This window comes from Melitaea cinxia, chromosome 27 (genome assembly GCF_905220565.1).
Source record: "Melitaea cinxia chromosome 27, ilMelCinx1.1, whole genome shotgun sequence".
In the NCBI taxonomy this organism is placed as follows: Eukaryota; Metazoa; Arthropoda; class Insecta; order Lepidoptera; family Nymphalidae; genus Melitaea; species Melitaea cinxia.
Genome location: NC_059420.1, coordinates 4184466 through 4196536, shown reverse-complemented (window position 1 = coordinate 4196536; position 12071 = coordinate 4184466). Strand labels below are relative to the sequence as shown.

The window sequence follows — 12071 nt, the reverse complement described above, 5'->3', positions numbered from 1 at the left end:
GATATCGATAAGAAAGTTAAAGAGCCTTTAAGTACGTATACTCATGATCCCAATATTGGCAATAGACGAATTTTTAGCCAAGAACAAGAGGCCCAACTTACAGATTATTTAAAAAGATCGTCGAAGATGTGCTACGGACTCACAACAACCCAGGTTAAAGAGCTCGCTTACCAATTTGCAGCTGCGAATCATGTCGCACCTGAAAAGTGGATTGAGCAACAAAAGGCTACAAAGGATTGGTTTCGAGGGTTCATGAAAAGAAATCCATCATTATCGGTACGCAAACCAGAAAATACGTCTTTATCCAGGGCTACATCTTTTAACCAAGAAAATGTTGGTAAGATTTACGAAAATCTAGCAAACGTATTAAATAAAAAGAAAATTGAACCCCATATGATATGGAACCTTGACGAAACTGGATGTTTAACAGTGACTAACCCGCCAAAAGTAATTGCAACTAGAGGGTATAAACAAGTTGGACAGGTGACATCGACAGAGAGAGGACAGTTAGTCACTATGCTTGGATTCATTAATGCTTCTGGTGGCACTGTTCCTCCTGTGTTCGTGTTTCCTAGAGTCCATTTCAAGGAATTCATGCTACAAGGTTGTCCAAAAGGAGCATTAGGTTTAGCCAATCCAAGTGGTTGGATAACTGAAGAGTTTCTACAGGAGCAGGTCATACTTTATGGGCATGCTGAGCTAATTAATGATGAGCGATTAATCATCGTGACCACAGACTATAAACTATCGATATTTTGTATAAAACTTAATTCAAAATTAATTTATCATTTAATTGAAAAAAAATAACATTATTGAATATTTAAACAAAAAATAACATTATTTACAATGGTAAATAAAATCTAAATTCTAACCTACTCGTAATATTCCTTCCGACAACTTTGGGGTTCGAGAGAAGTTTGGTCGCGGCGTCTCTTCTTCAAAAAGATGGCGCCAACGCACCGCCATATTGTTTGATATGACCCATTCGGCCATTCTCCTCAGTACGAGTGCTAACGCCTTGTATACGCAACGTATTTTCCGTTCTCATCACTTTGTTTTTGTTACTATTGCTGTTAATTTGTTAACTTTAGTTATTTTTGTTAGTTTCTTTGTTGTTATTATTTGTTTTGGTGGAGGTTTGTTGGCATAATGCCAAAGAGAACGAAGAAAACTGTTTTGAACAGTCAAAGTCGTGAGCTTGTGATTCGCTTGCGTGAATATTTTGAGCGTGAAAACCAAAATGGTGGACCGCTATTACCCATGGCAAAAGTTTGTGACAGAGTTGCAGATGCTCTTGGCATTGGACTTGCGACAGTAATTCGCATCAGTAAAGAAAAATATGGCGAATCTTCAACCGCAGTATTGATTGAAGACGAGGGAAAAAAGCTTTCAACGCCAAATAAAAAAAGAAGAAAGGCTGCTCCTGTCACAAAAATTGACGACTTTGACGCCGTTGCGATTCGCAATCATGTATATGGTTATTATACACGGGGCGAATTACCTACATTAAAAAAACTGGCGGTGTCCCTAAAAGACGCAGACTTGTTTAAAGGAAGCTTGCCGTCACTATCGAAGATTTTGAAAAATATTGGATTTTCCTGTAAAAAAAGTGACAAAAGAAAAATTATAATGGAACGAACCGACATTGCTCTTGCTCGAGTGAATTTTCTCCGGAAAGTCAAAAAAATTACAAATTGGGACAAAGTTGTCTTTCTAGACGAGACATGGCTAAACGCCAATCAACCGTATTGACCGATACCGCTTGGACCGATGATACGACACAATCGACCACCAAAGTACCCGAAGGCAAAGGTCAAAGACTAATAATAACTCATTCTGGGACGTCATCTAGTTTTGTGCCTAATTGCCTATTGGCATTCAAATCTACGAAGACCAATGAATACCATGAAGAAATGAATTTTGAAAAATTTAGAGAGTGGTTTTTAAAATTATTAGATAATTTGAAGGAGCCACATTATATAATTATGGATAACGCCCCATATCACTCGGTCCAAAAGCACAAACCACCAACTTCGGCAAACAGGAAGTTAGAAATAATTGCATGGCTTCAAGAAAAAGTAATAGAGGCCAATGAAACAATGCTTAAAAACGAATTATTGAGACTCGTTGGTCTGTACAAACCCAGCGCACCAACGTGTGTCTTAGATGACATAGCCCAAGAAAAGGGTCATAACGTCATAAGACTGCCTCCATATCACTGCCAGTACTGCCGATCGAGCTTATCTGGACCCAAGTAAAAGGTTTGTTTGCTCGAATTTCAGTTAGACAGGTTCTATATGTATTAACTCCTGTATAATTTATGATGTTAAAATATGATTTTCTTTTAAGGTTACGCTGCTAGATCTAACACAACACCACCTTTAACGGCAAATAAAATGCTGCAGTTACTAAACACTGCGGTTGAAAATGTATCTGCAGAAGATTGGAAAAAGGTAGTTACCAAATGCAGAAAATTAATGGAAGAAGATTGGGAGCGGGACGTTCGATTTGATAATATTTGCGACCAAGAGTTCATTATAAATTTAAAAGATTGCTCTAGCGATTTTGAAAGTGATTCGGAAATTGATTTGGGATGTACTCCTTTGGAATAAATAAATGTATGTTTTAAAATATTTGTTTCATTTTATTAAGTACCCATTATAATTATGGCATCGATAAGTAAGAAACGCCGAAAATTACTATCGATATTTTTTTCTGTATCATAACAACCCTAGGAATGTCAGTTTAACAAATGTCGCAGAGATCAAGCTATTGTCCGTTCATCGTAACTTGACGCGTGACTAATTGGTAGCACTGTTTCCTCAGTCGCCATCTTACTTTCAGTTTGATAGCTTGCTGTTTGTGTGCTCTTTTGGTTTATAATAAGTTAATCTGAGTGTTAAAAATGCCGAAGGTGGTAAAAAGTGTTAAAAGACAAACTATTCTTCAAGTTTACGCATTTTGTGAGAAAGAAAAGACTGAGAACAAGCTGATTATTCCATTGCAACAAGTTCGTGCCCGAGTTGCCGCCATGACCGGTATGTTTTATAGGGTTACCAGTTAAAAAGATAATTAGCCCATAGTGGCGAGACATTTTTTTTATTAATTTCTTTAATCTCATTTCATAGATGATACTAAAATTAACAATAATATAATAACCTAACCTATTTGTACCTATTTAAGGAAGTAATTTACCAACTTGAATCGAGGCTCATTTAAGTTTGTCGTGATCTGCATTTTAAGCATATTTGATTACTCGTAAGTAATCAAATATGCTTAAAACGTCGCTTTACTAAAATATTCTAATTTTATAAACTAAGTATCTAGTAAAATAAAATTGCATTATTATTTATTTTTTTTGATGATTACAGATGTATCCGAATCTACTGTGACCAGGATTTTGAGACAAGAAAGAGAGTCCAGTTCTGTTTCGGGTGTGCCTGGTCCGTCAAAAGTAACGACACCAGGAAAGACGCGACCAAATCGCGATAAGAAGATCAAGATTGATGACTTCGATGCTAGTGCAATTCGACAAAAAATTATGTCATTTTACGCTGTAAGAAAAGAAATCCCTACATTAAACAAATTACTTGTCGAATTACGAGAGGAAATAAATTTTGAAGGTGGGCGTACTACACTATGGAAAATATTAAAACAACTTGGATATAAATATAAAAAGTGTCAATCAAAACGAAAAATGTTAGTGGAGCGAACAGATATAGCTACCTGGCGATTTAATTATTTAAGTGAAATTAAAAAATACCGAGAAGAGGGGCGGACTATAGTTTATTTAGACGAAACTTTTATACATTCGTCATATAGTGTGCAAAAATGTTGGCAGTCAGAGTCTGAAGAAGGTGCATTGGTCAGAGATTATGGTATGGGTAGGCGATGGATAATTGCACACGCAGGAACTACAGATGGCTTCATTAATAAAGCATTACTGCTATTCAAATCGCAAACAAAATCATCCGACTACCATGACGACATGAATAGCGATAACTTTATAAAATGGCTGGAAAAACAAGTTTTACCAAACCTGCCACCTAAATGTGTGATTGTGATGGACAATGCCCCATATCATACTGTGCAAACAAATAAAAGCCCTAATATGACAAGCCTCAAAGCAGATATGGTAGAGTGGCTTCAAAACAAGGGGCTGTTGTTTTCACCAAATTTGACAAAAAATGTTTTGTATGAATTAATTAAAAAAAATAAACCAGAGCCTATATATAAGCCGACGAATTAATAAAATTACATGGTCATGATGTTTTACGACTGCCCCCATATCATGCAGATTTAAATCCGATCGAATTAGTATGGAGTGTAATGAAGAGACGGTTTGCAGAAAAAAATGTGGGCCAGAGGGATGATCAAGTGGAATCACTTATACGAGAATCATTTGGCTCAATAAGCAATGATATTTGGAAAAAAGAGTGCTCTCATGTAATAAAAATTGAAGATGATTACATACTTAAAGATAAAATAATAGACGAAGGAAGCGATCGCTTTTTATTGTGGGTTGGTAGTGAAGAAAGTGATAGTGACAGTGAGCATTCAAGCAACATTGAAGAAGATATGATTCCTTTACACCTTATTGATCATAATTATTATTAAAGTGGTTATTTTTTACCCTGTTTTGTTTAATTTATCCTGAATGCTCCTAGTGATGTATGAATAATTTTAAAGAGTACACTATCACCGAGTTGTGGGAAAAATCCATAAATTTAAGTAGAGGTTAAACTAATAAAATAGCAAGAATTGTAAATAAGAAATGAAATCTTGTGAATAAATTAGTTTAATCACTACTTAAATTTTTAATTATGTTTCACACACTTAATAAGTCTTGTGTATACTTAAAAGTACGTCAGTAGTAATCGTAGTAACAGTGAATTACGAAATTAATGCCCTTACTTGTAGATATATGTACATGCTATTCCGGTTCTTTAGACTTGTCCCTACATTTCGGGATCGCTTTTCGTATAAACACATGCAACACTGCAAATTTCAGTGCTACCAATCAGATTACGCGTCAAGTTACGATGAACGGATAATATGTTTTATAAGGTATAATGGCCCCATATAAAAAAAAATTGAATTGATTTTTCCTATACCAGATTACCAGAGAGAGAGAAAAGAAAATTAAGCACTTGGAGAACATAGTACAGCCAGAGGAATATATCTATTGAAGTCTATAAAAATTATGGGACTGCTATCCATTTTGATAATGTTATGGACTGGAAATCAGCTTTAAATGATGTAATACGTCCTCCAGCAAATTGGCATTTTCAATTCGTTCAAATAAAAAAGTTTTTCTTGAGGAGAAATAGCAGCAATTCTGTCTTTGTACAAGGTGAACCAAATTATACTGTTGAAAGAGGCTCTTAAAGTCACTTTTAGGAGTCAGACCCAATCAAATAAATAAACGTAATGTATTAGTCAAACAAGCAAAACTGCATGACGTGGATAATTTATTGACAAAACACTATGGTTCAGGTGATGACAAGATCAGTTGAAATAAGAACTGAAGTTATTGAAGAATATGAGGAAGTTAACGTTTTTGCTAACCTTACCACCATAATGACGTCACACTAGTCAAATGCAGAACTGACACTGTCCAAACCTTTAGATGCATACTTACCACAGTCCATTACTATGATGCAAAGTCGCCACTGTCCGAATGATTTAGTTTTGTTTGCGTTGAAATGCTGTGTCTAGGTGTAAATTACATTGCAGGATAAGAAATAAAATACATTAAGTAAAGCAAAATAAGTACAGATATATTGTTAATTTACAAACCCGAAATGCAACTAACAATTCTTTATTTGACCCACTGCTACGCCATGGACAGTTGTGCCTTTGCTTTTATACCCCTCAATTATTAAAAATTAATGTTTAGTTAATATATTTAAATGGTTTCATAAGGCACATCCATGCCATGTACTTGTTATGGTTTAACAATCACTGTTTTTTTTTTGGGGATTATAATAAATACTTGTGCTATTTATTAAAAAATATTATATACCTACTGTTCGTTTCCATGAAAATAAATAAATAAATAACGCCCCCTTTCTGAAAATATAAACATATCTGAAAATATAATAATGGCCCTTTTCTGTAGTCAGATAGATTATGTTTTTTTTTTTTTTTTTTATTCATGTCATGTTTTTCACTTCATTATATTTTATTTATTTATTATTTATTGTCATATAAAATGAACTAAAATATTGAGTATTTTTCGTTTATAACAGTAAATAAATAAAAATAAAATATATTTAATTAACCCTTAACCACTGACGTACGTCTGAGAGACGTGAGTGCGCAATTAAAGCGGTCATATCTTTTTACACCAAACGCGCACGGACTTGTCATTTCCTGTACCTTCCTAAGACCCAGTGACGCGCGCGCAGGGGGTGTGAGCAGTCGTGCGGTGCGCTTTGATTAAGTAAGTATAGCCGTCCTAACGTCTGTGGGACGTAGCGTCAGAGTAAATGTAAGTTTATTCTTTTTTTATTATTTTTGTTTTAGTGTTAAAATGGCTTCAAATAAACGTCATTTGGATACTCAACGCCCGACTTCGAGTAAACAGCCTCGAATCAACGTGACTGATCAACAGTTTGAGAGTTTGGTCATGGAAACCCTTGCCTTTTCGGAGTCTGATGATTCTTCAGCTGATGAGGATGACATCCTGCCACAGGAGGCTGAAGTAGACTCCTCATCGGATAGCGATGACAATATCCCCTTAGCAGAACTACAGAGTGAAACGGGTATAGAAGAAGCCGTTCCTTACTCAGACTCTGATGAACCTACGACATCACAGGAATCCACAAGAAAATATTATTACGGAAAACGAAGATGTATGAAGTGGGCAAAAGACCCTCCGTCTAGAAATCGGCGTACTCCCGCTCATAACATCGTAATACCAATGGCTAGTGTGAACGTCCCGGCAGAAAGTGAACCAGTAAGTTTATTCAATTTGTTTCTTAGTCCAAATATAAAGAACAAAATTATACTCCACACAAACGAAAGACTCGAGATATTGAGGCAGAAATACAAAAGGACAAACAAACCTGAATTGAGAGATATAGATGAGATTGAATTTGATGCTTTTTTAGGTATGTTGTTGTTCAGTGCAGCTTTCAAATCAAATGATGAAGATGTGAATGCCATATTTGCAACTGATGGTACAGGAAGAGACATTTTTAGAGCAGTAATGTCTAAGGATAGATTTCAAATGATTTTGATCGCTCTTCGGTTCGATGACTTTTCAACTAGAGATGAAAGAAAATTGGCTAACGTAGCTGCTGCTGTATCCGAAATATTTGAAATATTCGTTTCCAACTGTCAAAAATATTATAGGTTGGGTGATAATACAACAATTGACGAAATGCTTGTATCATTTAGAGGACGTTGTCGTTGGAAGAAATATATGCCAAACAAACCATGCAAGTACGGGTTAGAGATAAAATGTTTGACTGACGGAAGAACAGGATATTTGTATAATGCTTACTTATATACTGGAATGAACAGTGATGGCTTGGGTCTCTCTGAAACGGAAAAGAAATTGCTTTTACCGAGTCAATGTGTTGTGCGTTTGTCGAAACCGATCCAGAATACCAATCGTAACATTACTGCAGATAACTATTTCTCATCTATTGAGATTTGTTGTGAACTGAAAAAAGTCGGGCTTACTTACGTGGGTACTGTAAAAAAAAACAAACGAGAAATCCCGTTAGAGTTTCTCCAAAAGAATCGCACTGTCAAGTCAACTATGTACGGCTTTACTAAGGACATAACTTTACTGTCGTATGTACCTAAAAGAAATAAAACAGTAATCATGGTGTCTACTATGCATCATGATCAGGCCATGGATGTTCAAAAAGAAATTCCGGAGATCATTTCATTTTACAACACTTCAAAAGGCGGCATAGATTCGTTGGATGAAAAATGCGCTAAATATTCTTGCTCCAGGCGCACCAGACGTTGGCCAATGGTTATTTTCTACAGAATAGTAGACATTGCTGCAGTAAATGCCTTCATTCTGTCAAACTACAAAGCAGAAGACCGACTAATTTTCATGAAAAATGCTGCAAAAAGTTTAGTTCGTGGGCAACTAGAAAGGCGCATAATAATTCCACAACTTTCCTTGGAACTCAAAGGGTTACTCACACGCATTTTGGGTACAGCTGCGATACCTCGAACAGAGGAAGAATCTGAAAATTGTCGGCTGAACGTTCGTAAGAACTGTCATTTATGTTATAAACAAAAACATAGAAAAACCTCGGTCGTATGTCATGTTTGTAAGAAACCCGTATGTTTGCAGTGCTCAAAACCGGCTTGTAACACATGTCGTTAAAAAGTGTTAAGTTCCTAATAATATGCCATTTATTTGTTTTCTAATTATTAAATACTATCTAGATGATAAGATACTATCAGCTCTGTGATCATTTTAAGGCCTATTCAAACCTGAGCGATATTCGCTGCCACTGTGGGTAGAGGTACATACCGCGCGGGTTTCGCTCAGGTATTTAGTATTAAGTACCGCGGCTAGAGCGACCTGAGCGATATTCGCTGCCGCTGTGGGTAGAGGTACATACCGCGCGGGTTTCGCTCAGGATTTGGTATCAAGTACCGCGGCTAGAGCGACCTGAGCGATATTCGCTGCCGCTGTGGGTAGAGGTACATACTGCGCGGGAGTAGCGGCATGCATATCGCCCCTCACTCCGCAAGCGGGGTTAACATGACAACAGTTACGCACGATATTCCTTAGCGAAAGGACGCGTTTGCAACATGGCGTCATCGAAACGAACGAATAACGATTCATTTATTGAGATGGTGAAGTGCAATCCAGTTTTGTATGATATGTCACTTACGGATTATAAAAATATATTTATGAAAAATAAAATATGGGATGAGATAGGAGAAAAATGTAACATAAGTGGTAAGTTTTTATCTTTTATTATATTATTATATTATCTTTCAATTCTGTACTAAATACGACTACCGCCATTAAAGAAGTTGACAAATTGTGTACGTACCCTATCGCCTGAAAGTTGCAAAGTTTCAAAATTTTGATATTCATTGTTCATTGCATTATTTTGTTGAGTAGTAAAATACATATTTTGCAAGTACGGGGTATTGCAAGTTTTAGAGCGTAAATAATTATGGAGTACACATGTTGCTTTTATCACTTTTTTAGCTGAAGACACTTTTAGGTGCATGGGTTTGAAATATATTCGCCATTTTTGAGCCAGTAATCCAAATGCATTTTCAACAACGCGTCTAGCTCGGCATAGGCGCTTATTGTATTCTTCCTTTCTTCTATCAACCCTAGAAACTCTTTGATTGAATGGTTTCATTACATGTGCTTGCAATCGGAATGCCTCATCTCCTATTAACACATGAGGTGTGACGTCATTAGTTCTTGGCAATAGTTTAGGCCTTGGAACATTCATAGTCCCATTATTAAACCTCCTTCCCATGACAGAGTTTTCGAAAATTCCACCGTCGCTATTTTTTCCAAAACCTCCAACATCGATACATAAAAAATTATAGTGTGGTCCTACTATTGCCATAAGGACGACAGAAAATTTTTTGAGGTAGCAAAAATAATTGCTGCCTGAATTAGGCGGACAAACGATAGTGACATGTTTTCCATCAATACTGCCGAGGCAATTGGGGAATTGCCACATATTATAAAACTCTTCAGATGTTAAGTTCCACATTTCTTCTGTAGGAGGCTTCATGTATATGGGTTGTAATGTAGTCCAAATAACATCACAAACTTCATCAACAATTTCTGCGACAGTTGAGCAACCTACTCTATAACTGTTTGCAATACAGCGAAATGAATCTCCACTTGCTAAAAATCTGCAAAAAAAATAATATTTAATAAGCTTTTTTACTCAAGGTCTAAGGGCGTGGACCCGCCATCCATTGCCCCTTTCAGTCGATATTTCGCTGTTGATTCGATCGAATGAGGGGCAATGGACGGCGCACCGTTCGCGGTACCGTGGTGCGGCACGGCGTCGCGCCGTCCGCCGGTGGCGATGCCATACCGTTGCACGGCGAACGGCGCCGCTCCGTAGACATGGGTCCACGCCCTAAGCCATTTTTATTAAAAATTTGGTTTTTAAGATTCCTCAGTATTTATCACCTTACTAACCTAAACAAATTCAGGGTTTTAAACTGGTCTAAGTATAACTAATGAATAAAAGTAATTGAATAGATTATAAATAAACTATATTTTTTACAGGCGATGAAGCCAAAATGAAATGGAAAAATCTACGGGACACTTATGGTAAATATTTAAAAACTACAAAAACCACTACAGGCCAAAGTGCGTTTAAATCTTACAGTCGTTACAGCAAATGGCAGTGGGCATCTTCAATGGAATTTTTAAAAGATCACATAGGATTTGCTCCAACTGATACTAATGTGGCAAGAGAAGAAGAAAGCGTATCTGATACCCAAAATATTACTGAACCCGAATCTTATAATGAAAATTCAACACAACGGTCAAGTTCAGTAGCATCATCCGAACGTTATACTTCACGTTCGGGTTCCAGGAAAAGGACTTCTGTTAACGAACATCCTGTTGATAAAGTGATTACGTACTTGAATACAAAATCAGATAAATTATCGTCGATTGAACATGTTATGCTTGGATATGCAAAAACAATAGACAGGTTTTCTGAGCGACGTAAAATTATAACAAAAATGAAAATAGCTCAAGTTATGATGGAAGCGGAATTGGAAGAAGAGCAAGAACGTAGTCTACAACGAGAAACAACACTGCGATCTTACTACACCACTGAGCCTAACACAAGCCAAAATGATCGTTGTATGTCTCAACAATCATGTTATTCTCGTAGTGAGCCTAACACAAGCCAAAATGATCGTTGTATGTCTCAACAATCATGTTATTCTCGTAGTGAGCCTAACACAAGCCAAAATGATCGTTGTATGTCTCAACAATCATGTTATTCTCGTAGTCCCCAGTCTACTAATGATTCTGAACTGCAGTCTGCTCTGCGTTGTATTCAAGATAATGCTCTATCACCTCTAGCACCTTCACTGACTGGAGAAGGTCTCGATTACGAACACGAAATAGATTACGATCAACAGAAACACTCAGAAATCTAATAAGAAGGTTTTAGGTTAAGATAAAAGTTGTGTTAATATTGTAAAAAATCAAAGTTCCTTCCTAGTTATCTAAAATAAAGATTTTCGTCAATTAATATTCAAATTTGTTTTCCTTACCTCAACGTTATTGCTAAGCGTTCTTCAGGGCATATGGGTTCTCGATATTTAGTGAATGATTTGCTGATATTTTCCTTTATTATATTTAATATTTCATCAAAGTTCTCAGTCGTCATTCTGAATGCATTAAAAAACCGATCTTCATCCAATCTTAATCTTGGATATAAAGTGTGGAATTCCCCATGAATTCGGTGTTGTCTATTGATGTCATGGATCCAAATTCTTTTCTTGACTGGTGAGTCAATTAAGGCTAATAAAAGTAAAACTTCCTCTTCATCACTATCCATCACTAAAATCAGATGCTCTGCAGAAATTACAACGTGACTGACGTGTATATTCTTTGGCGACTCAGAAATGACTAACTGGCGCAAATTTCTTACCTCTCTGAGCGAAACTCGACTACCGCGCGTTATTCTACCCACAAGGATAGCGAAATCCGTTTTCGTGTGAACAGTAATATTACCGCATATTCACTGGGTTTTCTCTGCCGCAGACGGTAGCGAATACCGCTTAGATCTGAACAGTAATATTACCGCATACCCACTGGGTTTTCTCTGCCGCAGACGGTAGCGAATACCGCTTAGGTCTGAACAGGCCTTTAGACTGATAAGTTAAGTTTTTATGCCGTTAAGAAAGAAGGCGTTTTTTGTTTCCGTTGATTTTTCAAAGTTTTGTATTTTGAGTTAAAGTAAATATTTTTATATAAATAATGTGTTTTTTTTTAATTAATTTGGTACCCTTTAAGCTAAAGTAACGATAAATAGAAAAACAAATTAATAAATATTAATATATTAATAATAAAGGCTATT

At 36.3% G+C, this 12071-nt stretch overlaps 3 protein-coding genes and 1 long non-coding RNA gene across 5 annotated transcripts; all 4 read left to right on the top strand.

The window, feature by feature from the left end:
• The first annotated feature begins 2068 nt into the window (after positions 1-2068).
• Positions 2069-2631, top strand: LOC123666801. Its single transcript, XR_006745341.1, has 2 exons — positions 2069-2261; positions 2350-2631. It is a non-coding gene; the product is annotated as an uncharacterized LOC123666801 (long non-coding RNA).
• Positions 2632-2789: 158 nt separating this feature from the next.
• LOC123666771 lies at positions 2790-4632 on the top strand. Its single transcript, XM_045600825.1, has 2 exons — positions 2790-3038; positions 3372-4632. Exons 1-2 carry the CDS (start codon positions 2906-2908, stop codon positions 4247-4249), a joined length of 1011 nt encoding a protein of 336 aa, XP_045456781.1. The 5' UTR covers positions 2790-2905; the 3' UTR covers positions 4250-4632.
• Positions 4633-6535: 1903 nt separating this feature from the next.
• LOC123667308 (piggyBac transposable element-derived protein 4-like) lies at positions 6536-8356 on the top strand. Its single transcript, XM_045601260.1, has one exon. It carries the CDS (start codon positions 6536-6538, stop codon positions 8354-8356), a length of 1821 nt encoding a protein of 606 aa, XP_045457216.1.
• Positions 8357-8726: 370 nt separating this feature from the next.
• On the top strand, positions 8727-11242 carry LOC123666768. Of its 2 annotated transcripts, XM_045600823.1 has the most exons (3): positions 8727-8941; positions 10256-10834; positions 10895-11242. In XM_045600823.1, the coding sequence occupies exons 1-3, from the start codon at positions 8791-8793 to the stop codon at positions 11143-11145; spliced, it is 981 nt and encodes a 326-aa protein (XP_045456779.1). In that variant the 5' UTR covers positions 8727-8790; the 3' UTR covers positions 11146-11242. The 2 variants fall into 2 exon arrangements, with proteins under 2 accessions (XP_045456779.1, XP_045456778.1); XM_045600822.1 differs by having other exon boundaries at positions 8730-8941; positions 10256-11242.
• The last annotated feature ends 829 nt before the right edge of the window (positions 11243-12071 follow it).